The sequence below is a fragment of the Conger conger genome, chromosome 9, assembly GCF_963514075.1.
Source record: "Conger conger chromosome 9, fConCon1.1, whole genome shotgun sequence".
Taxonomy (NCBI): domain Eukaryota; kingdom Metazoa; phylum Chordata; class Actinopteri; order Anguilliformes; family Congridae; genus Conger; species Conger conger.
This window is the reverse complement of record NC_083768.1, coordinates 22,711,421-22,738,394: the sequence shown is the minus strand read 5'-3', so window position 1 is coordinate 22,738,394 and position 26,974 is coordinate 22,711,421. Positions and strand designations below refer to the sequence as shown.

The window sequence follows — 26,974 nt, the reverse complement described above, 5'->3', positions numbered from 1 at the left end:
CGGCACAGTTAGCTTTTTATTCCTTGAAGGGAAATATCGTTTCACAAAGCTTTCTAACATAGTCTATGTGAGAAGATGAGAAGGGAAGTTGTTCCATACCAAAGTATGTTATCTGTAAAAATCACACGTATATACGTTGAGTAATACAACTTGTTTTCAATGTTGTGTGTTTTAAAATGAGTTAAAACCTCTTGAATAAATACTTACAGGTGCATGTAGGGGTGTGTCGACATGTGTCGGTAACTTTATTCTGCCGATAGCATCAACGCAGGTCACGTATAAAGAACCGTGCAGCATCGTTCATGAACGCAACATCTCTCTTTAACCACTGGAATAGAACCTGGTCCTCTGTTGGCATGCCAGCATTTACGTCGTCGTAGGAAACTGGCGACACTCAATTAGATATGCAGCGCTAGGCGTTGCTTTCAGACAGACAGCTCAGGGTATCGAATTAAGATGAAAAAAACTTGCATATCGTTGTCTCTAACCAATCAGCAGCAACATTAGGCGGTCCTTAGGCATAGTGTCAATCGTTGGCAAGGGAAACGCAAGCAGTCCATTCACTTTCAGAAAACAGAAAAGAAAGAGAAATCGGTAGCTCGCTGGGTTTGCTAAGTGCAGTCGGTGTATCGTTTTCATTAAAATAAATAAATAAACAAAATAAACAAAATCGGTCACAGTAAGAGGATACTCGTGTCTCATATACATCAAACAAAGGGAATTACCGTCTGATTCTTTTTGGGTAAGTGGTTTATTTTATTGGATGTGGTTATCACTCTAATATTAAAAATATTGTTAAAGTATTGATGTTCATGCATTTGTAATTGAAAAGGCAGTGAATAAGAACACATTTGCAGGGAAAGCGAGAAGGGGAAAATTCAGTGTTAGAAAATGTTTGTTTAGCAACATTTTCCAAACATTATGTGTGCTTGGAATTTTGTTTAGTATTGTAACGGGCCCGCCATCATGTCTTAGACAAAAATGTTAAGTGAGGTTTAACTGCATAAGGATGCGCAAAGTGCACAGGTGGTTCTGATACACTCATCTGTTGGGAGCATATGCGTGGGATCAGTCCATGTGGTGGTATGTCAACATGTATGCTTGTATGACTTAAATAACGTATGACCACGCAAGTGTAGACCAGCGGTGCGTCTAAGGCAAAGCCAAAACGCAAACTAAATAGTTACTCCTCGGATTTACGGGCTTCGGTGTTCCAGGCATACTATTCATTGTCTTTTCAAACAAAACTGAATGAATGCATGAATGAACGAATAAATTAATGAATAAAAATGAAGAGATAACAACAATCAATACTAATACTACTTAAATCCTTGTTCTGTGTAGTTTTAGGAAACTGTTTAGGGAAACATCAGAAAGCATGGCGCAAGTGAACAGATAATGGATACCTTCTTAATGATCGCGGCTTAGTGAATTTAGGTGAGTAAGAGGCGAATAGGGCATGTGTGAAATCGGACGGTGGATCTTTTTCTGGGAAAGACCGTTTTGTCTGTACCGCGCCGTTTCCGCGCTTGCATTCGTGCGCTCCAGTACCTGTGCGTTTTTGTATATTTGTCGGTCGGCTTCATGGTAGGAATTGGATGTGCGTCGTGGGGAGGGGGTGGGGTTGAGTGTTTCAGATTGTGCATCTGTTATGTGACAGGACTGACGGGTCTCCCCGACTTGTGGACGCCTTTTCTTGCCCCAAAGCGTGGAACAATTTCAGGTGTTTATATTGTTATTATGTTATTGCACTCAGAGTAGCACCGTTTAGTACTCGTGAAGTCCTGCAGGTTTGATGGTTCCGTACGGCCACCTCCTCTCCAGTATGTTGTGAATGAAGCTGAAGGCAAAGTTGATTTGTTCGGCGTCAGACTGTGAGGGGCGGTGGAAATGTGTCTGATGCAGGCATGTGGAGTGCAATGAGATGTCAGGTTGCATTGTACATCCTAGGCGTCCTACACATGCTTATGGCTCCATAGCGGGCTGAACATCAACTCCTCTGCTAAAGGTCTATGATCACCTGCCCAACACAGCAGAACATCTGTGCAGGTGGAGTTAGGAGCAAGGGGTGTATTTTTCTGAAAGAACGATGGCTAATGGCTAGCTCACAAGATGTTATAAAATGTTTCTGTTGGGTTATTGCAAGCCTTGCCAGAATACTTGTGTTTACTTGATGAAACATCATTGGTGTTTTGCAATTAAAAGATGATATGCATGATAAAAATATTAGCACTTTGAATTGATGATCCTATTCTAAAAAACTCTAGATACTAGATGCTTTGTGCTTGTGCTTTTTGCCAGCCTTCCTGCAGGCAAATACGTCACTGCTATGCTGGTCAGAAAGATTGATTTTTATTTGGAGAATGGGCGCATGTGGTGAAAAAACTCAAAGTTTGACCTTTTCGAACGTGCTAAATGAATGCAAAGTCCAAGAATATAGCTCAGTTGAATCAATCGTTCCGTCAAATCAATCTAATACGAAAGTGTTTTTGTAATTAAAAGGCACATGTTATTATTTAAAATGCTTTCTTGCTGTGATATGTATTTATATTTCTTGAGTTTCTGCTTTGTTATTGCGATCTTCAGAGGGGTATCTTTTTATTGCACACGATAGTGAAAGGAGACGAGAGATGCTGTCGAATGCGTTTAGTGACTGTATTCATCCCACACAGCCTGGGGACAAGATGGAGTAGATGGTTCCATAGAGCACATAATGCACAACACACAAGAAGTGGATTGTACCAACAAATATATTGGACATTGAGACAAATCCTGTGGCACTCTTCTGAGTAGTCAGAGCTGTGAATGAACATACAAAAGTTGTACATGATATCCTTCATTAATTTATACAGCCTAACCCAGCATCTGGGTTACAGTACAATACATACACTTTAGGACTTTATCTTGCAGATTGGGTCAAACATTTGGTAATTCAAAATAAAAGGAGTATACCTTGTATTTCTTAGTATTACTATTAATGATTAATATTAATAAAGTGAGTTGTTGTTGACATAGTTTTACATAGTGCTCCAGGGGGCGGGTAACATAGAATATTCACGAATAAAATTAATTGAAATAAATTCCCCTTGTTTATTCAGGGAATAATTCCTTATTCAGGGAGTAGATGCCTTGGGACACAGCTGTCGCTGCAGTGTTTCACTTGCATATAAGAAACTAACACTCTCTCTTCCTGCATATCTTAAGCACTGCCTAATCATGCAACTCATATCCATATCAGTAAAGATAGACTCTACTACATGCACTGTACTCTAATACTGAATCTTGAGTATAACTATTGGCAATTTGGGAGGGTGAATTGTTTCATTCACACGTCAGATAAGATTACTCCCGCAAGCCAACCCAGACGTCTGTTGACCAGCAGTGACAAACGCGGACCAATTTGCAATTTCAAGGTTTGGGTTGAATTGTCAGCACCCTGTCGAGTGACGCATGAGCGTCACACTGATCAGGAAACTCTCACCCAATACAGACACGTCAGTGGCTAACAGTGGAGCATTTCTGCATTGTGAAGGAGCAGAGGAGGCCCTGGTGCTCCACGGTTTAGAATGAGCGATTGATGTGAGGGCTGACAAATGACGAATTAGGGTCTGAAAATAACTGAGAATAAGGTGCTGAAAAATTCATGGTTTCAACTGCGCCCATCATCCACCATGTCAGCTCTTGAATTCGGATATCTGTTCTGCAGACCGGATGCTCGCCAGCCCGTACCCCCCTGTGTTCCATTCGCCTCGCAAGCAGGGGTGCCAGCAAGCCACATGCTGAGGCAGTAATGGAATCTCTCCGATTCACAAAAGTACGAGCGAAATCTCTCCCGACAGACTGGGCGCAGTTAAACAGTGCGGGCTTTGCCGTGGGTACAGTCTTTGAGCACAGTGTGGAATCAAATCAAAGCATCCAGAACAGAGCTGACTGCGTACGTCCCAACGGCTTTGAACCAGCGGTGGGACAATACAAGCATGCGCGCATCTCATTGAAGGCGAATGGCTCTCAGGCTTTTGAAAATAGACAGGGCCCCCGGATCGATGCGTCTTGCCATTTTGCCCAATGGTGAGAGCATTGCGCGCATCAAAGGCTACTGGTTTGCCTGCCATTTATTTGCAGAGGGAGCTGTTCTGAAATAAAAGCCATTCTAGGTAATTGAGATTTAACATGTTCTACATGAGTGAAGTGATCTTATGCAGACAAACAGGTGCAATGAAGGAGAGAAAGAGGGTTAGATCAGGAGAATAATTTTCCTTTCATGCAGGGCTCTTCTTGAGAGTGCTGTGGTACAGGGAGGAGCACTGCAGGATTTGGGAAGTTATTTAAATTCCGCAGTTTACAATGTAATCATTTGGCAGATGCTTTTTGTCAAAGCCACTTGCACAGGAAATTTAACACGGAAGCAAACATGGGAAGCAAAAACCGCTAGAGCTAGGAATAGACAAGGTTACAATCATTTACAGCAAGTGTTCATCAAGGTGCCGGCCTTAAGACCTGCAAAAATGAAGAGAGAAGGGTTTTCTTGTTTTTCTGTGTTTCGCAAATTGAGTAGTTGGGGTCCAGAATCTGTTCACTTGAAGGATGAACATTTTGGCTGTTATGACCATCCTTAAAAAATAGGATTTTTGTAATCAAAAGCAATGCAAATGTCACAAAAAACAAATGGTCACTAATGGTCTACACACAATGGTCACTAATATAGCTTCCACGTGATTGCAGATTTTCAAAGTCAATTTCATGTTCATTTATCAAGGCTCAAAACCACAAAACACTGTGTTTCTGCTTCTTTTCTCTTTCACACCTTATTATGTATAATTTTACAGCAGGAAACAAACATGTTCAGGTCAATGAACACAGCACAGGCTGCCTTTGTTTCTTTTCTGACTCAGGGAGGATGAACTGAAGCCTTTAGCGGCTCTCCTTGAGTAAAAAAACCCCTCCATGACAGCACCTTGCTGCACCACTGCTCCGTAGTTATTGGTTGGCTATAGTTTGCGATCTTGCTACTGATGCCAAAGAAACTCTGATCACTATTTGGTCATCAGTATCCCATTGTTTATGAACTGTGATCATGCTCACAGAGATTCTGTATTTATACTGAAATGTTTTTCACACTGATTAGAAAATTTTGAGTTTAGCCCTTTCCCTAATGCTGAGTTGAGAGCCGGCACTGGTGAAACATAGCCAACCAGACTGACAAGACCCATGGATTCTGTTTATATGTTATCTTGCATTTCTTTTAACCTTAAATGGCTTAACTGGTCTTGTGATGTTGCCTGTAGGACAGGGGTCACCAACCCTGTACCTGGAGATCTTACGTCCTGTAGGTTTTCACTCCAACCCAAACAAAACACGCCTCATTCAACAGCTAGAGATCTCATGAAGCTGCTAATTAGTATAATGAGGTGTGCCAAATTAGGGTTGAAGTGAAAAGCTATGAGATGGTAGCTCTCCAGGAACAGTTGACCCCTGCTGTAGGACACTCATTGTGGGTGACATTATTTGCCTCCACTGGGAGAGGCAGTGGTTTGGGATTCAATCATTCAAAGGGCACACATGACCAAGAGGTTGAGGCCAGTTTGCTGCTCTCCAGAGCCCATAGGGCCCAAACTAACATTCATTCATCTATGCTGCATTGAGGGTGGATATAAGGGCCCTTTCAGTCTAGGCTCTTTGATCTTTTGATCCATACTTACAAAGCTGTATATAAAACCTCTGGGCATCTGGGTCGGAATTAAAATAATTGCTCCAAGACCCGTGTGAATACTTGAAAACCCATGGAAACCTTATTCAGCTGTTTTGCAAAGGACAACACTTCTTTACTGTGTGTACTGTATAGGGCAGGCATACTCAATCTTACCCAGAAAGGGCTTCATCCAAGCAGTAACACATCTGATTCTATTTGTCAGCCGCTCAAGTCTTTGCTAAGGTCCTTGGCTAGTAGAATCAGGCGTGTTGCTGCTTGATTGGAACAGCCTGCACCCAAGCTGGCCCTCTCTGGATAACACTGAAGATTCTTGGGGTAGGGTATCTCTGTTTTTGTATCATAGCTTTACATTTAGTTTTTTTCTAAAGGTGAGTGGCAAGCCAGCTAAACAATGACAGTCATCGACTGTCATCTTTCCAGCAAACAAGTTAATTAGTTCAAATTTGATTTCCAAATTGCAAATCTGAATGAAAAGTAAAGCTTGTTTTGAAGTGCATCAGATTATGAATCATTTCAAGGTAATTTAAAGAGTCTGAACAATGCCATTGAGACCAAGACAAAAACACATTTTTATTGCAAGTTTTAGTGTAACTATTACTCAGAAAAATCTTCTCATTCTACTGCATACAGTACTCAATTTTTGAAGTTTCTAAGTGTTTCATTATTTCAAATTGCTTTCAGCTGATACCACAGGGGTCTTTAAGATTATGTTCCGCCGGAAATCTTTTGTCTTCCAGATCATTTCAGAGGTACATACTTCAATTCATGAGGTGGACTTAATTGCATACTTCAGACTTGATTACACACTTAATTGCATACCCATAAACATACCCCCATACCCCTTTTAACAATATAATAATTGGAGTAAAGGTTTGCAAAGTTTCATGATGATAGGATGAGTATGCACTGAGAAAAATGGTCCTGTAATATCATCCAAAATCAGGTTTTGAGAAAATCGACTCCAAAGATAGAAATGGTACACATGGTGTAATCATTCAAAAGGTGGTCTTATCCTGAAACTTGAATAGTTGAAGGATGATTTCCGACAGTGAAAAAAAAAATAATAATAATAATTTCAGTGGAACAGAAACTTAATGGTCTGTGTAATTGTATTGTATCAATGGAAAGAGATGAAAACCATTTCAGAGAAAAATAACAAAGAATTTTTCCAGATTCAATTAACTGCAATTAAATCACAGCTCCTACCCCTACCTATGAGTCTGAAGTATTTTAAGTGTGTGTTTGTCTAAGGAAGTGGCATTCTTTAAAGGTGGCAATCTGCAGTCTCAGTGTTATCGCCTTGTTGGGTAACACAATAAAAGTGCAGCAAGTGGAGCTCCAATTGTCAAGGATTTCTTTGTACATCATACAAGTGCTCTGCACCTTCTTCTGGAGCTGGCAGATGAGAACTCTATTGCTATAGAAACGCTGCTTGATATGGTTCAAAGACTTTCATTTAGAATGATGCAGCTGGGCCCGGTGAAGGAGAGGGGTGAAAGTGTGTGTGTGTGTGTGTGTGTGTGTGTGCGAGAGTGAGAGAGCGAGTGAGAGTGAGAGTGAGTATGGTTGCCAATCAACATACATGTAAGTAACTAGTTAAGCACAGTTGACTTCCACATTGTTGGGGCTTGAATTCTTGAATATTGAATTGTGGTTCAGTTTTTGCCAGACCTGGTAGGGACTGGCCTAGAATCAACCTCTCTGGCCATATATCTGATGGGTTTAACCAAATAAACATGCATTTTGTATAAAGTGGAGGAAGTCAATAAATAAATTGTGCAGAAATCCTGAATTAAAATAAGAAATGTACAGAAAATTGCCTGGTAATCATTAAGTTCATTCAGAATGTATCTTGAATCCTCCTTTGATATGTATTATTCTTAGATTAACTGACATTTACTTTAAAGCACTTGTGCTTGGGTTAAAGTACTTGCACTTGAACTTGAACTTACACAACTGCTTGAAGCGAGTATTACTTCTGCAAAGGGCGTAATGGAGTGGGAAGCTATCAATGACTGAGCGCCTATGTGATGTACTTGTCCAAGGTTGTTGTTTTCATTGTTGTTCGCCAGTCTTTTAGACAAGGGCCTGGGCCGCCATTCTGTCCGTTTCCCTGACAACCAATTATGCAGGAGTGCTTTCTAAATGATAAATAAAGCTCACTCTTCATATGCCCAAAGGGGCTGGAACCAAATGTCCACCATTCTACAGTGAAGCCATATCTACTATTTCTCCATGTGTCTCTACATTCTGTACATAATATTGGCCTACATGACATTTGCTGGCTGTGAATGGGTCCATATGTGTCTGACCAGTATGGAATATTTACACTACTGGGAGCGCCAATCAGTGTATCAATATTATGTGCATTTTCCCCACATGTCAGTCATGCTATCCAGATATACTACGGCCTGAGAATGTACTGACCGCCCCGTGTCTTTTTCCATGACTGTTAGCATAACATCCCATTCAGTACGTGCAGCCAGACCTGCCTCCCCATACTGCAGATACGTAAAGCCGCATCAGCTATCGACCAGAACAATATGAAGGGCAGCCTCCGAACAGACACCATTCACAGTCCTACAGTAAGTGTGACTGGGTCTGTCATTTACCAAACTCCTGTCACATCACAGAAAACAGAACACAAGATGAATTGGCTTCAGTCCCGTCTAAATGCATGACATGAAAGCTATGTTATTCTGCCTGGATACAGACTTTGGTTGAACAAATAAATATAGTAGTATACACTCATTAATCACTTTATTAGGTAGACCTGTATACCAGCTTGTTAATGCAAATATTTAATCAGCCAATCATGTGGCAGCAACAAAATGTATAAAAGCATGCAGGTTCAACTGTTATTCAGACCAAATGTCAGAATGGGGCAGAAATGTGATCTAAGTGACTGTGGAATGATTGTTGGTGTCAGACAGGGTGGTTTGAATATTTCAGAAACTCCTAATCTTAAGCACAACAGTCTCTAGAGTTTACTGAGAATAATAATAAAAAATAAAAAAAACATCCAGTGAGCAGCAGTTCTGCAGGCAGAAATGTGTTGTTAATGAGAGAGGTCAGCGGAGAATGGCCAGACTGGTCAAAGCTGACAGGAAGGTGACAGTAATACAAATAATGACACATTACAACAGTGGTATGCAGAAGAGCACACTCTGAATATACAATGTGTAAAACCTCTAAGTGGATAGGCTACAGCAGCAGAAGACTTAATAAGTCTAATAAATACCTAATAAAGTGCTCATTGAGTGTATATGTAATATTAGTTGATCATACCTGTATCTGTGTTGTTGTGCCTATGCTGTATCTTCTATATACCAGAATGCCATGCTCTTCCTGCCACTGAGGGTCAGGGGGGTCACCAAGACAACAACAGAACCCCACAAGGCAGCAAATGAGTCATCTGCCCTTGGATTCTTCACCAAACTCAATAACGGGGAAATGAAAAAAGGCTATCTGCTCTGTGGAGCGAAGCAGAACTAATCTGGCCTGTTGTCCCTTGCTGCTGCTCTCAGCCTACCTGTCTCACCTCTCTGCTCTTACAGAGAACAATAAAGGCAGCCAAGCGGTGGGCCACATCATCAGCGGCAAACAGTGGAGCAAAGTCAATTGGTCAATTGACAGTTTCTTTCATTTTTAACATTTATTTTTGTTTCAGCACTTTGTCCTTTGTCACAAGCAGCTGATAAGTCTTTATATTGGCTGGACCTCTGTACGTGATAATTGTCACATACAGAGAACTGATTCGTTTTGCAGTATTGATCTGGAACACAGTCATGGAAATGTAACGACTTTAAAAAGCTTATGGGGACTCGAGTCATTGTTTTGGGACCTGTTTTGGGAATCCTTTATTCATCTCCTCACAGTCTCAGGGCAGGGGGAGCTTCACGACATGACTTTGTTGATGGAACGTGTCCTCAGTAATTGTTATTCTCACCAGCTTGTCTTGGATGGATGGCCGGTTTTACAAATGACCGTGCCATAATAGATCTGCAGTGTTGTCACATTTTGAGTGTATAATGTGCTCGCACTGTCAAAAGCTGTAATTTTGCTCCGCAAATGTGAAACAGCGTCTGACAAAACAAAACGGAGAAACAAAGAAGCAAAAAAGGACGCGGTGGTCTCCAGCCAATGGAGCCTGGTCTTGGTTGCTAAGCTTCTGACCTGATATCTACTCATTTCTCCGCCCGCTCTGACTCGCTCTGCACGGGCGTTGGCTGCTGTGGCAGAATCGCACTCCGCACCAGCCGCAGATAGCCATCAGCACCGAGAAGGGAAATTGTTAAATGATGGCTTCTTCCCGACAGAGCTGTTCTCCCATTTAAATCTCCTCCCGAGTGAGGACATAATCCTGAGGGAAAGGGGCCTTATCCATCAATAAACAGAGACCTGTTTATCAATAAGGGCGAATGTATTCTGCCTCGCTTGCTGTCAGCCACAGTGCAAGGGCTCTGTTAATTGAAGGGATTTCCAAAAGGCGATTATTTTGAAAGTATAAATATTGCGAGATCCAAAGATTGGTTTTCCATTATGCCAGACGCCCCATGTGACTTGCGTTGATGTGTTTGTTCATCAGACGCTAGGGAATAGCAAGATAATCGCATCTGTGGAGGCACGTATCCGGGTGCGGCGGTTCGCAGGGAAAGTCCAATTTTCTGCAACATTTCCTCCCTTGACAGGCTGATAAAATTGACCCACCCTGTTCCCCGGAGGAATGCCATGCTGACAGTGTTGGGGTATTGAGGGGAGGGGGGTTACAGAGGGAAGGGGCGGGTATTTGACCACCTCCTGTCCAGTTTCTGTAATGGTGGCTTGCAGGCCCTGTCTCCTTCCTCCAAGAACTGTTTCCCCAGGCTTCTGAACTCAACGTGTGTCGATTCGGAATAGAAATAGAAATGTCCATGATTACCCTCCCTGTGATCTCAGAATGCTCATATGAAGCATAAAAACTAATTAACATTGGATGAGTGGCAGGGTTCTGAGGACTGGCATCCTGGCAGGCTGGCCATTTGAGCACCTCAAACATTTATTAGCTTTTAGAATCCATTCCTTCACCATGGTTACAGTGAACACTGCATGTGTTGCAATACGGATAACATGAATATACAACAACCCAAAATGATAGCATCTGTATGATGATGCGGAGAAACTCGAGAGTGCAAGTATTGTTGTTTTCTAATTCCATTCTGCTATAGTCTTTCAGAGCCAACACAATAGCCTTGTTCAGCTATCATCAACCTGCCACGGCATACCCCCTCTCCGTTCTCCTCTCTTTGTGGCCACAGTGCTCCCAGAGGTCAGAAAGGAAGATGCATTCTGTGCATATCTGATATCATTCAAAATTCATGATGGGCTGATGACAGGTGGACAGCTATAACACATTTCCTTAGATGAAGAGGACAGTTTCTGCAGACCACACAAGGACATGCCTGTCAGCATTGTTTTGTTGTCTTTCAAAGTTCATTCCAGTACAATGCTGTTGTGCCTGTGTTTGTTAATTCCTATCTTTTGTTCCTTTGCCATCTGTACCTGTTTTAATGTGATAACATTAAGTGTGCGACTGCTCCATTATGATATTATATTTTAGGCACAGTAAGCCAGTACTGACCTGCAATGTTAATACCTACTGTGGCATTTTAATTATTGGACTTGGTGATGTGAATAGAGAAATAGAAAACCAGCATAATTCAGCAAAATGCAATGAATAGTCACACAGAAACATGTATTTCTATTGTTATATGAATCATGATATCCCCTATATACAACTTATTCATGCCAGATCTGCTGTTGAACTTAATGAAATATGTGCTAGTAAATATTTGCATTGTCATTGGCTGATTCTTCTCAAGTGCAAAAGCAAATGATGGTGCGGACGTTAATCATTTCAAATCATTTTTCACTGAACCCATTTTGTGAAAAACAGCCATGTAAAACTGTAATTTGGCTCAAACTGTGTGCTATATTCCTGCAGTATGAGGGGACAGCAGGTCTGATGACAGATAGCTCACAGCACATTCACACTAGTGACAACTCTGTGAACCCTGTAGTGGGAGATGCTGTGTGCTGTCAATCACTGACAAGACTTTGGTCTCTGTTCCAAACACTCTTTAAGTCACGGGGCACCGATAACCCACATTTTGGGATTCATGAGTTGTTGGTATTATTTTACGAAGATGACATAAAAAAAAGAACATGGAGAACGATGGAGGATTTGGCTGAGACATATGGGGTGGGGGGGGGGGGGGGGGGGGGGGTGTGTGACAGTAATGCGAACCTGCACAGTTTGTTATTTTTGCTGTAGAACGGTAAATGTAAGGCAAGGGGAGCACAGCATGACAGCTACAGAAGGTACTTTTTAACTTTCCTCGGATACAAACAGGCAGCCTTGGAAAATCCCCAAAAGGTGATTCCTCCCAGTGTCTCACCGCATTTCATTCGACATTCTTTTTGACAAATTTTCACAGGGAATTGTGTTTCTGCCGCTCAGGGATGGTCGCTGCCCATTGGTCGCGAGGCCGGCCCCTGGCAGCTCTCCGAGTTTTTCCCAGACGGATTTGTGCTCTTCTGGGATATCTCATCCAGTCAGTGAGAGCGTGCCGCTGTCAGCCCCATGGCGACGGTGCGGCTTTGAGCACACCGGGGTCCGGGAGAGGCCACGGGGGCGAGCGTGCCGGAGCACGTTCCAGGCGTGGTGCGGTGAGGCATGGACACTGCGGCAGAAAGCCAGGCAGACGTGACCTAGCAACGCGGCTCCACGTCAAAAAAAAAATAACCGGCTTCCAACGCTCGCATAGTCAGGCTGCATTGGGGTTGGAAACGATCATATCGGCTGCATGAAAGCAACATATTTACGCAATCGATCTGTGAGATAAACACTGCCAAACAACGATGAGTAGAAACAATGGAATAGTTTTGAGCCAAGATACTCAACTCAAAAGCATGGAGGGATGCGGCAGGCATTAGTGACAGGAATGTGCTGACGGCGCATTCATGGATGGGTGGTTAGACTTTGCCGTGAACTTGCTTCCATCAGCAAAGGATCTGAATACCAGCTGACAGACCAGCTGGCCGCTGTGCTACTTGTACATGAAACTATGTGTGATTTTGGAGGCCAAAATAAAGGTGAAATTACCCTTGGCTTGTAATGTCAGTGAAGAAACCTAATTACATAATCGTCTCATTAGATAGAACTAGTTACCTTTACAATGACCCTGCATAGTAATACATTAACCCTTTCCACTTTGGCCCCCAAGAAGGCAATTTCAGCCTATTTTGTACTAGTCCTATAAAAGAGTATCTCAAAAACAATTTACTGCACACACATGGTTGAATACTTAAATTACAGAAGATGATTGTACCATTCATAAGAGACAGAACCAATGTGTTTCAGAGCATGTACATACAGTGTACACAAAAGCTACATAAAAACAATTGCTAATTGCAAAACGCCTTATGTTTTTATAGTTTAACACTGATTATCTGTCAAGGACCAACCCAGAATTACTTTATATTTGTGCACAAAACTTGATCTCAAAGTGTGTATAGGATTTAGTAAATTTATCTACAGGCATTCAAATTCCACATGAGTTTTCCCCCAAAAAAAGGGGAAACGAAACATCTGCATATCTTTTTGTCAGACACATAAATGATCAGAAAAGCTTACTTTTTTTATACAAAATGTAAAGAAAATTTACCTTCACATGTTTTATTCATGGCGGCACGGATGGTGCAGTGGGTAGCACTGCCGCCTCACAGCAAGGAGGTCCTGGGTTCGAATCCCCGTCGGCCGGGGCCTCTCTGTGTGGAGTTTGCATGTTCTCCCTGTGTCTGCGTGGGTTTCCTCCGGGTACTCCGGTTTCCTCCCACAGTCCAAAGACATGCACGTTAGGCTGATTGGAGAGTCTAAATTGCCCATAGGTATGAGTGTGTGAGTGAATGGTGTGTGTGCCCTGCGATAGACTGGCGACCTGTCCAGGGTGTATTCCTGCCTTTCGCCCAATGTATGCTGGGATAGGCTCCAGCCCCCCTGCGACCCTGATCAGGATAAGCGGGTTCAGATAATGGATGGATGTTTTATTCACATATATGAGAGTATGTTTTATAAAGCAGGCTCCAAAAAGGATTGCTCACCCTAAGGAACCTGCATCACATTTAAAATGGAACTTTATTTAAAAATTAGGTTAAATAGCCCCGTTAGCCCCGGCAGTAAAATTGTAGGTTTATTACATTAATGGCATTTGGCAGACACTCTTATCCAGAGTGACGTACAACAAAGTGCATACCCATAACCAGGGATAAGTGCGCTGAAGGACCCTAGAGGGAAGTACAATTTCAACTGCTTCCAGTTTTTATCTATAGCAAGTCCGACGCAAACTGTTTTACGTACGTCTGAATATTGATTCTGCTATGGGAACACACCGACATTCCTAAACTGTCTGCACCAGAATATGACACATTATACATGGTTGCAAAGGGTAGGAAACCCCCTACAAGAAGCGTGTCATGTTTTACATTAGTTCAGTACTGAAATGATCTAGCAATGCATTTACGCAAAAGTAACAAGTATTAAACGTAGAAAACAACGTAAACGTTAATCAGAAAACTGTCCTAGCTTCATAACCAGGTGGGAGATTTGGTTCCATAAATATGTCTGCATTGAATAATTTGCAAAACAAACTCCACCAAACTGGAAAAAAGTGTGTTTATTCATGTAACTTCTGAATTGTATATTTCTTAGTTTTTTTGACGTAGAGAAATGGCATTAAGGATTGTTAGAATATGCCTTTTATTGTCTGAATCTGACGAGGTTGTGGTTGTAAACCCATAAGCGTTGCATGGGGGAGCCTGCTGTTTTATTGCCCTGCATTGCAAATAAGGGGATGATACGAATCCAAACTGCTTGTCTTTTTAACAATCTGGCATCGCCGTTTTGCGCTTCTCTTACGTAACAGTTTTTTGTATGATATGAATATGAACGCAACAATAATTTCAGACGTCTCACCAACAAGGGGGCAGAGTGGATGGAGTTAAGAGCACCTTTTGCACTGACAAATAGTCACTGGTCATTGTGGACCAGCAGAGTGGATGGGGTTAAGAGCACCTTTTGCACTGATAAATAGTCACTGTTCATTGTGGACCAGCAGAGTGGATGGGGTTAAGAGCACCTTTTGCACTGATAAATAGTCACTATCATTGTGGACCACCCTTGGCAGTCAAGTTCACCAGAGACAGGCATGTCCTAGTCAAAGCTGAAATCTCAATATATTACCAAAGACTTCCACCCTGATACCCTGCCATCTTGAGCTGCCTGTCTTGACCTGCCAGGAGCTATATCTCATTCACACAGTGCCCACAGCAGTGCTCTGGGAGGGGTTGATGATGTTACAGCTCTCCATGGTGTGTTGGACACCAGGAGGCCTCTTCTGTTCTTGGTTAAAACACCAAGACTGGGGTCTTATTGGGGAACTGTTGAGGCTCAGTGATCACCCCTCTGTTTTACCATTTCACCTTCTGGGAAGCAGATGTTCCTTCATGTGATTTTTACACGAAGGAAGCATGCTAATGTGCTGGCCTGGAGGAAGGGAAGGGGATTTTGGCACCTTTCAAAAAGGGCCCAGCCAGGAAAAGGAGAACCAATGAGACATTCTATGTCTTGTTCTGTCATCCATTCAAAATCCTTCAGCTTCCTAGAGCAAAACTGCCCAGAAGCCAGTTTGCAGCAAGAAAAGTGAGACGAGAGGAATCATTTAAAGACGACCTCATAATGAAAATATGACCTTCTGTCAGAAAAGAAAAAAGGAGGTGCAATTAATATAGCTAAATATTAAAAATGAATGTGCTCCAATCTGGGCCGCCCCTGCAGCAATTCTCACCTTCTTTGGTCTAGATTTCAGACCCGTTAAATATTTAATCCTTTTTAATAGGCAGAGAGCATCAATAAATTACTCAAGTGACATTGATTTAGTACTTAATTCCTATTTCCCTCCACCCCAGAAAAAGTCCATTTCCAAAGCGCATTCCTCTTCTTCTTTCACTCTTATTTCAAAATAAGTCTCTTCTCATAAAATGCTTATGAGTACGACTTGTGACTTTTTGGGAAAAAATCCAAAAAAATTTGTTTAAACAACAGGCAAGATTACTGAAATGACAAATTCCTTATTTTTTATTGGAATTAGCTGCATGGAGAGTGCTCTGTGTTTTAGCTCCGCAGCAAAAAAAAAGAAAAGAATTGCAGAGCAAAAATTCAAGGCGAAGACTGTTGTATGCTATTTGCATTTTTTAAATAGATAACCCCGTGTAGGTGACCACTTACTTCAATTTGACACAATCCCTTGATTCAGCCCTGTGTTTACTGGAGCTTTGTTAAGTGCTTTTCTCAAGACAGTGGCCCCCCTGGGAATCCCACCCACGCACAGCACCTTAGCCGCTAGGCTGCGTTGTCATCCCAATTACAGTTACACACAGTGCTCCGCAACCTGTTTCACAGCGCTGTGGCTCAGGCCACTGGAAACCAGTCCGGATTGTCAGTTCAGGTCAGTGCCTCTCTACTGAAGTGCGGCTTTCTACCACACTCTGTGGTCCCAGGGGTAAGAGAACCTTTCAATGACCAGGTACCTCTATGTTAGCTTCTTGGTTGCACATTCCTATCTGGTGGAATGGCGTTATACCGCAAGCTCCACCTTTACCCTGCAAGAATAACGCAGTTCAATTAAAAGTCATTTGGAGACTGTTAAGTCTGTGATTGCCAGGTTATTGTATGTCAGCCTTTACCCTTTTCAGTCTCTACAGTGCGTGGCCCTTCTGCTGGTGGCACATAGGTTCAGTATCAAAATAAAAGCTTGGCTTACACGTCTTTGTACAATGTGGTGGCAGGAAATGCTTTTATCTGTGTCCATGTACTATGCTTGCATTTCTCTATTCATATTTCCTTGTATGAAAATGCCACCCTCCTTGCACACTGACCCTGACCTCAGTTCTTCCAACAAGCAAAACATTTTCCATAATGACAATGAAACTGTGCAGTTCTGCAAGTATATTATTATATTCACTTATTATATTTGCTCCTGGCAGCACGGATGGTGCAGTGGGTAGCACTGCCACCTTGCAGCAAGGAGGTCCTGGGTTCGAATCCCCGTCGGCCGGGGCCTCTCTATGCGGAGTTTGCATGTTCCCCCCGTGTCTGCGTGGGTTTCCTCCGGGTACTCCGGTTTCCTCCCACAGTCCAAAGACATGCATGTTAGGCTGATTGGAGAGTCTAAATTGCCCATAGGTATGAGTGTGTGAGTGAATGGTGTGTGTGCCCTACGATGGACTGGCGACCTGTCCAGGGTGTATTCCTGCCTTTCGCCCAATGCATGCTGGGATTGGCTCCAGCCCCCCTGCGACCCTGCTCAGGATAAGCGGGTTAGGATAATGAATGCATGAATGAATGTATGAATGAATGAATGTTTGCTCATATTGTGAAGCTACAACGGGACCTCTTGAGGGTCCAGGGGCTTTTGTTAAAAGGTAAAGAAAAATGAAATAAATAAAAAATACAATGCAGATATAATAATGATACCGCTTCTTTTGGTGAACCATAACCCTAACCCTATCCTTTGGTGAGCAGGAGAGTCTCACAGGGCAGTGTTCTTGGGCCACTGTTTTTCTGAATTTACCAAAATGACCTACCATCTGTTGTTGAAAAATGTTCCATTCACATGACACTGTGCTGTACATCTCAGCATAAATCATCACAGAATGTGAGGAAGCTGTGTCACCTGATTCTCAACCAACAAACTTATCCTGCGTCCTCAAAAGACAAAGACAATGCTGTTTGACCACACACAGGAAAAATGGTTTCAGTGTCTAATGGAAAAAACACCTACAAGTTACTTCTTTCAAGTACTTGGGAATAACCTTAGACCAATAGCTCCAATGGTCCCCACATATCACCTCAGCCTTGGAGCACTAACATGGGCAAGAGACTTTGTGCTAAAGAACATTTTACTTACAATATACCAAACTATGGTCCTCGCCCATCTGGACTAATGCGCCTTAGTATAGCTTCCAACACTGTAGCAGTGTAAGAAAACAGGCCTAAATCAGCTCCAACACATTTTACACAGGATAAAATCAACAATTTTGGTGACTATTTTGAATGCACTGCAACGGAAACTGCCAATATATTTATAACCTGTTTAAGTGGCCATTTCCCCCTGTCCTCCAGGGGCACACCAAGCAGCTGCCAAACAGTATGAGCAGTGGGACCCATTCCTGTTGGAACAGCCAGGGTCTGCCAACCAAGCCTACTTAGGCAGTCTCCAACATTATGGACCACTGCTCTGGAACACCCTGGACTTTTGAACAAGAAAACTTTTAAAACTGTCTGAATTTAAGAAAGCTATCACCAATTCATAATCAAACTGAAGATTTTATTTGACATTTAAATCAGTGTACACTTGATTGTTGTCATAAATGTTTGTTTGTTGATTTTGGTTATTTGTTTGTATACTGTGTTTTCTTCAATCAATATAGTTTGTATCCCGGGACTCCCTGGAAAACAGTGACAGTTGTTGCTGAGTGGACTATCCCGGTTAAATAAATAAAAATAAAAATGAAAAATTTGGTAAACCTCTAAACCTACCCCCCTGCCCCCCTTTTTTTTCAGTTGTCAGGAGTGAAGAACGATGGGGAAACACAACAGTAAACTTGCCCCTGAGGTCCTGGATGACCTGACTAAGAACACAGAGTTTAACGAGGCTGAGCTGAAGCAGTGGTACAAGGGCTTCCTCAAGGACTGCCCCACAGGTATCCTCAACCTGGAGGAGTTCCAGCAGCTTTACGTCAAGGTGAGCGGCCCAGAAAAACACACCCAACACAGCCCTTCAGAAAGCGCAACATCCTGGCCTGCGTTTCACACTGTTTGTATTGCTCAGCCACAGTGCTTCAGAAAAAAGGTTGAAATGTGTTCTTGTGTTTCACGGAAAATCAAATTTCGCAGTATCACAGAGGAGCTAGTCGAGCACTCCACGCAACTGCCGCCTCAAAGCAAGAGGCCAGAAGCCAGGCTATCCAATTCACTTAAACCTTTACAATAAATCAGGCCATTGGATGACATTGCAGAAGGTCAAATAATACCTCTTGCAAGTCTATACATTAACCTGGGTGACCGACAAACTGATTACCACTGAATTCAGTGGATAATGTCAGCTGCTTGTTCATTACTCCCCCATAGCTACCTGATGCAGACCTGCGCTTTGCTTACTCGTGTTTTTAAAATCAAATCAAACATCACAGAGAAGCCTGTAGTGTGAGCTCTGTGGGCTACCGGCTCTGTCTCTCTCCCAGTTCTTCCCATACGGAGACGCTTCCAAGTTCGCTCAGCACGCCTTCCGGACATTTGACAAGAACGGGGACGGCACCATCGACTTCCGGGAGTTCATCTGCGCGCTCTCCATCACCTCCCGCGGCAGCTTCGAGCAGAAGCTCAACTGGGCCTTCAACATGTACGACCTGGACGGGGACGGAAAGATCACTCGCATGGAGATGCTGGAGATCATCGAGGTACCGGCGGTGTGATGTGCACCTGGGAACGGATGTGTGCGGGCGTGTTCCCGCACGTACAGCGGCTTCAGAAAGTCTTCAGATCCCTTCACTTTCTGCACACTTTATTGTGTTGTGATTTCATTTTAAATGGCTAAAATTGGATAAGATTGTCATTATGGGGATATTGAGCGTAGACTAATGGCAAAGTGAAAACTTATTTTTAGACATTTTTGCTAATTTAGTAAAAAGCAAAAACTGAAATCTCTCATTTACATAAGTATTCAGACCCTCTGATGTGGCACTCCTAATTGTGGTCAGGTCCATCCTGTTTGCTTTAATTATCCTTGAGAGGTGTCTAGAACTTGATTGGACATAGTTTAGAAAGGCACAAACCTGTGTATAGAAGGTCCCACAATACACACTGCATGTCAGGACAGAAACCGGGACAAAGTCCAAGGTACACTCTGTAGACCTCCATGATGAAATTGTGGCAAGGCATATCTGTAGATCAGAGCAAGGGTGTAATAGCAGTTCTAAAGGGACGTAGAACATAGGTGTGCAAAGAGTTTTCACTGTATAACATGGGTTATTGAGTGTAGATTGATGGCCAAAATTGGCAGTTTTATCCATTTACAAATTAAATTAAATTAAACATAAAAAAGTTTGCAAAAAGTGAAAGGGTCTGAATACTTTCTGAAGCCACTGTAACTCTTAGTGAGTGATGTAGCTTTTGATGCTGTTTGATGATTATTAACCTATTGGGCTTTATAAATAGATCTGAAACTCTGGCATAGGAAGGTCTACCACCGGACAAACTCACCTCCCTCCCCCCTCCTCTCTGTTTTCCCAGGCGATCTACAAGATGGTGGGCACAGTGATCATGATGCGGATGAACGAGGATGGCCTGACCCCGCAGCAGCGTGTGGACAAGATCTTCAGCAAGATGGACAAAGACCACAACGATGAGATCACGCTGGAGGAGTTCAAGGAGGCTGCCAAGAGTGACCCCTCGATCGTCCTGCTACTCCAGTGCGACATGCAGAAGTAGGGGTTTGACGAACGGGTCGGCGGGGGTGGGGTGGGGGCGCTGGTGGATTCCGGTAGAGGGAGAAGGTGAGGGAGAGGAAACCCCCCAAAAGGAGAAAGGAAGGGAGGGAAAGAGAGGACAGTGGGAGAGATGGGAGTGATAGATGTAAAAATAGAGGGAGAGTGGAAAACAGAAAAGGGGGGAAATAGAGGGAAAGGGGAGAGGAAGATGTGTGCGTGTGTGTGGGGGGTGGGGGGAAAGGGGTCTCCTGAAATGATACCTTTAATCTCACTGTCAGGTTGTGAATTGAGCTAAATCTGCAGGGTTTTAACTGTCTGGGCTAGACACCAAGTCCGACCACATTATGAAACCTATTTTGAGCTTATGAATTATTTAAAGAGGGCATCATTTTCCCAGGACACACGGCTCCTGTCAAATGCACTTACACTTTGGATTATCGGGTCCCTTTCATACAGTATTTAGACATTTGTGTAAACTAATCCGCTCCAAATTTAAATGCCACAATCTTTTGCTGCCATATCGAGGTGACAGTCAGCCTCAAAATTCATCAATGATTGTTTCAAAGACAAGAAAAAAACTAGAATAAAATGTAAATGTCAACTTTACATTTGCTTATTTAAACTAACCATTTTTCTGATTGGCTGCTGTCCCTTTTTCTGATAAGCAATATTTATTTTTTATCCTGCTGTTTGTTTCCTTTGCTCATACTGGTCCAAGCCCCTGACAAATGTCAGACCAGCCACTCGCTTCAGCAATCCAGCAAGTGGAAAAACATCAGTGCTAACTCTTTTTCCTGAACAAAAATCAATCATGAGAGGAATAGTTAAAAATAACCGTGAATGATTTTTGTGATCTCGGAATTTGCGAATGGTGTCCCACTGTGAATGCTAATATTCTGAATCCAAGCACACATGCCCACACATGTTCACACACACACACAAACACACACACACACACAGACAGACACAGGCACACATGCACACACACACACACACACACCCTCACATACAAACTATAACATAGTTTGTTACAGTATCATGCAATAAGAGCAGGAAAATAAATTGCAATACAAATATAAAAATAGAATAGAATAGATTTTCAGATATTGCAATGCAGGTTTCAGGAAACTACGCATCAGAGTGAAGGAAGCATACAAAAAGCAGTTAGAAAACAGAACCGGAAAATGTCCCCCATTAAAAGCAGGAACTGCTTTTACAAATAAACGGGTCCCTTTGTGCCCTTTGTCAGAATACTCCTTCACTTGTAGGAGAAAAAAACTGCCGTTACATTACTGAAGTACAAATGTACATGGTAATAATAGTAAATATGAATATATGTAAATGTTACACTTATTTCATTTTGTTTCCATAGCACTGCAGAGCTGTAACTGTCTGTGTACGGGCATGTACTGTATAAACACACAGCTGTGAGCGTGTTCATGCGTGTGCGTGCTTGTGCACTGTCAAATGAACTGAAATGTCAATAAGGGTCTTGTTATAATTGCTTGAGATTCAAGTGTTCAAATCACATACTGCTATTCAAAATACTGAAGAACAACTGTTGTAGCTTTTGCGGTCTCTTATGTGGTATGATGTGTAAATCAAACCATTTCCATCACGGGTTGTGTTGTCACGTCGGGTTTCAATGTCGTTTTACTTTTCATTTTTCTGGTCAAAGATGTGCTGTTGGCATTCTACTCCTGAAACTTTTAGAATTTATGAAGGGATTTCGAAATCGCATTGCATTGTTTTACTCACATTCAGCTGTCAACTGAATGCTTTTAAGGAATGGCTTTGATGTCGAAGCAAGTGAAAGGGTTATTTTTGGTTTGATGGAGAATTGGAGGCTTATAGCTGACCTGCACAGATATCAAGAGTAAATGTGTATATAAATTCAGTTCTGTACTGCTTCACTGCTGATTGAACCTGATGTTGTACTACCACCTAGTGGCAGAAAGCAGTAACTGGCTTTAGTCTACCTCTCGTGCCAGCTGTCATCTGTTTCCATTGAAATGGAGGGCAAACCAATATACACAAAGGAAATCCCCACCAATCCACTCTCATTTTCAGAGAAAATGCTTTTAAGATGGTTTCTTGATCTCCTGAAGCAGGTAACACTTGTAATGTGTAAGGCCATGGGGCAGCAAATCGGGCAGTGTTGGTACAAGTGTTCACTTTTAGGAGCTGCGCTACTAATGTTGACAGGCATAACACTCTCACACTTTGTGCTGCGCACCACATAAAATCAATATGATACAGTCCTGTACCTGCTTTCTCCATATAAGCACTATACCAGGACATGATGATTTTTTTTGTGACTGTTTAGTCTGATGGTCTAATGGTTAACCACCATAATACTGGTAAAAATGTTTGTGTGCGCATCACAATGCGCTTTACACAGAACCCTGGCCTGAACCCCCACCTGAGCAAGCCTAGGGAATCAGTGGCAAGGACACACTCTGTGGTGGACATTAGGAAGAAACTTTGGGAGGAATCAGACTCAAGGGGCCGTGCTGTCTGGCTCAGGGTATTGGTTTAATGACCAACACGGTGAATCAGTCAATATTGAAGCTAATGAAATTAGCCACTGCTAGGGGGCAGTGTTGAAGTGGTGGCTCACAAAGGTGATGATGAGGAGCAACAGCAAGGCGGTGGAAGGGAGGTGGCAGGAAACAAATATCTTTAAGTGCTCTACCGGGAAATGACAAAGAACACATAAAATGATTTACATCAGAAATATATGATTTCTAAAAATACACACAAAATCACATATTGTTAATAATATATAAGTATAGACTGCATTATTAAGCTTCAGTATATTTCATGGAACACGTCTAATTATGATTAAAGGCTTAATGATTCATCCAGAGATAGCCAATGGGAAGATATTTTCAAGTGCGGTGTTGAGCCACTTTGACTTCATCTGTACAAATCCCGGTTCAAGTAACAGTGCTGACGTGTCAAATTGCAGTAATTCAATTCAAACATTATAGTTACATTATCTATTTGCTTAAAGCGGCCCAGCTGAACAGTAACTAATGGCATTCAGATTACTGTAAGTACCTCACTCAAGGGTGCAGCTGCCGCCTCACCTGGGAGTTGAATGAGCCGCTACCTCTAGCACTTACATAGCCCTGTTGAAAGTGAGGAGACGGGTAGTCAGAAAATTACTATTGCAGCTGAATTTACATTAAAACACCAGTGTTGCTAGGAATGTAGCAATATAGTGCTTGTGTGAATCATTATCACAGCATCAAAAACTTAATCTCATGTGAAGCTAAGAGGAAAATCTATATCTATCTACTGTATATTCCATATCCCATCTCCCGGTTTTTCACTTTACGTACTAGTTACCATGTAGTCTGCAACTATGGGTCATATTGATTGATTGTGTGTGTCTTTGCACGCGCGTGTGTGTGTGAATGAAAATAGAAGATATTTTCTGTAAAATGGAAAGTAGCTTGTGAGGGCAACTATTATGAACATAATGCATTTCATCAAAGATCTACGCTGATGTACTAAATAAACTGAACTAAAAAACTGAACTAAATGCACATGCTGGTATGGCAACATCATGGATATGCTGACAGCTTCAGGGTTTCAATTATGAGGATTTGCTTTCTGAAAATGGTCATTAAGTTTGTCAAAACAATACTGCTTCACACAAAGAGCAATATGTAGAATACAGTACAGTATATACTATAATCTATTGAGTATATTCAAATATTATAATATTGAAATTATAATATTAAAATAACAAATGTAAACTGGGCAGCAAGTGGTCCAAACATAGATGTCTGACTGAGTTTTTTTCAATCATGTTTTAATTTTATCACTTAAATATAAAAATAGAGCAGAATTCAAGCTCTCAATTAAACTGAATGTCGCATCCATTTTCCCTTGTGTGCAGATACCACTTATTTGACTGAACCCATGTCCCACATTTTTTCACCCTGTGGTGGAAAAACAAGGTTGTAAATGTCTCTAGAAGATCGATAGAAGATGATTTGACCTTGTTCTATACCCCGGGGACCTCCAGGTCTTGCCTTAGTAAATTCAGTAATGCAGTTTCTGTGTGCTCTCCATGCTTCTTATCCCCCACATATAACAGAGGGTAGGTGTATCCGATTCTGGCCAATATCTGCTGACTGAAGATCAAATAACCGGGGCAGGGCATGTAAGTGGTGGGCATAGATAGACATTGTTATTGGTCATTGCTACCATGAGTTTGGCTTAGCATAATTTAACATGTGCCAAAGATTTTACGTGTATGAGGGTTTAAATTGCCACATTCAACTTCTCCCAATGGAAAAGTAATGTTTGTAAGATATGATGGTAAGAAATCCCAAATAAGAAATATTGATATATGTTAAAATGTTCAGCATATAATACTAAACCGATTATACAGTATGGGCCATTACATGCATACTGTATATGACATTATATATTTTATACTGTAAGTTTTTACAGTATATCCAACAATATGTGCATAATATCACATCTATGAAAATGGTGATACATTAATCTACTTTACATGGGTACAACATATGCTGTATGTTTTTTCATTCAAAACATATTCAATGCATTTTGATTTAATTATTGTAATATATATTATAGCACTTTTTCAAGAGTGTATCATTGGTGGTAAAGGGACCTATCTACCCCCTGAAAAACCTATATATAATTCTCTATATATATATATCACTGTAATAATTAAAGTAAAAGGAGAGAAAACATTTGTGCTCAAAGTTTGTGCAATATTATCCTGTTTTGCATTGTTTATGTGCTGTGAATGTCTATTTTTATGACTTATGAGGATAACTACTTATAGTTCTTTCATTCAATATTGTACGGCTCTTAGAACAAAGAGATGTGTAATTATTTTTAATACATAGAGAATAAAACACATGGATGTCTATCAAATCAGTTGGTGTTGTTTCTTATTTCTTTCATTGAAATGGCATCAAATGGTAGATTTGGAGAAGTAGTGTCCTGTATATCAACCAACGTTTTGTAACCCAGACCCATATATAAACACTGAATAATTTGCTTTGCTCTTGCAGTCGTGACTTGCAATCACTGACAGTGTGATAAGACATCTTGTTGCCATGGAAATGGGACTGGACAGGGACCAGGGCACACAGACTCTGGTGTCACATGAATAAGGACTGCAGATTTCACAAATGAAAACACATCCATGGCCAAAGTGTCAATTGATGGCAAGGGAATACGTAGGTATTCATAAAAACAAATCCTGGTAATTATAGCAAATCTCATCTGTAACCAGAAAAATGAAGACATTTGAGTTAGTTGACATACATAGACATTGATAATACCTTTTTATATATTTGTAGCCAGTTAAATATGAAATCGAGTTAGAGGTTTTTTTTTTGTTTTGTAAATCTGGGTGAAGGTGAAATTGATTGGGTCCTCACTGCTTAGTGTGGACGCCTTAACCATTCGTGGAAAAAAAGCAAATGGCAATAAGCCAATGCTGCATAGCTTTTGAGAACCCCTAACCATGCACAACATCCTCACAGCTTGGAAGTCTTGCAGAGCATTGCAGGACTAAACAGGAATTTTTCAGACAGGACTTACCTCCAAAAAAAATCAAGCTGAGTGAATGGATATATGAGTTTGCAATAAAGGTTGAGGGGTTCTTTTAGATGTAATCATTACAGCACCTGTTCTTAGCACACACACACACAGACACACACTTGTATCATTAACGTTGCTATTCTGGGTTTCTTACACAGAGAGGGGAAAATAAACCGTGGGAAAAAGCCTTGAGTATAACTCTAACAGCTTTGCCACATGGCTGAGAACGGGGTTAAATTGCTGACAACTCATCTGCTGGTCTATTCCGCAAGGCACCGTACAGAGGTCACGCTGCCAGGCTCACCCTGTGTGACCAGCAGGGGGCGACATGAGCGCTGTTGTCAATTTTCCCTGCGGTACTGCTGTCAAAGCCGGAACTCACAGCGACCAATGAGCGCAGAGACGCTGGGGACTGAAGAGGGAGTCAAAGCGTTGCTCAGCAACCAGCACTCACCACCCTCCACAATCCTATTATACAGGGGGAGGGACAAGCAGAGAGAGCACTGCTTATGGACATGAGATGGATGAAGAGAATCACAGAGAACATCAATGCAAAAACACAAAGGGTCCCATTATGTCTGAATGCAGCAGCCGAATGAAGGCTGACAAGCTTTACCAGGACTTACATATCAAGGCTTTTGGCTTAAGGCTATGACAAAGAGTGAAACAACCGCAGTCTGGACTGAATGCACCATACTAGCAAACTGCCTAACTCACAGGCCGAACAAAATCAAACACCTTCATTCTTGCTGCCTTTAAATTACAACAAATCTGCAGCCAAAATGCTGTCACAAAAAATGATTTCCTTGATAATTAAATGAAGAAGAAATATGAATGTCAAAGCATTTGCTTCAGTAGCATTCAAAATATTTACCATACAGTGGGAAGGGGAGCAGGTATCTCTGTTGAGTGTAACCTGAATCTCACTCTGTCGACGGGCCTTTGGCATAAATAATAAATTATGACTCATCCACTGCAGTGATCTGAGAGAGCCAGCCCACAGGGTGAGAGTGTTTCTGTCATTGGCTGAAAGATGGTGCTGTCACAACCGTGGGCTCCACCCAGGAGAGGGACCCAGTG

At 41.9% G+C, this 26,974-nt stretch overlaps 1 protein-coding gene across 1 annotated transcript; it reads left to right on the top strand.

Moving 5' to 3' along the window:
- The first annotated feature begins 581 nt into the window (after window positions 1–581).
- hpcal4 (hippocalcin like 4) lies at window positions 582–20,297 on the top strand. Its single transcript, XM_061255375.1, has 4 exons — window positions 582–742; window positions 18,372–18,552; window positions 19,052–19,267; window positions 20,100–20,297. The coding sequence occupies exons 2-4, from the start codon at window positions 18,391–18,393 to the stop codon at window positions 20,295–20,297; spliced, it is 576 nt and encodes a 191-aa protein (XP_061111359.1). The 5' UTR covers window positions 582–742; window positions 18,372–18,390.
- The last annotated feature ends 6,677 nt before the right edge of the window (window positions 20,298–26,974 follow it).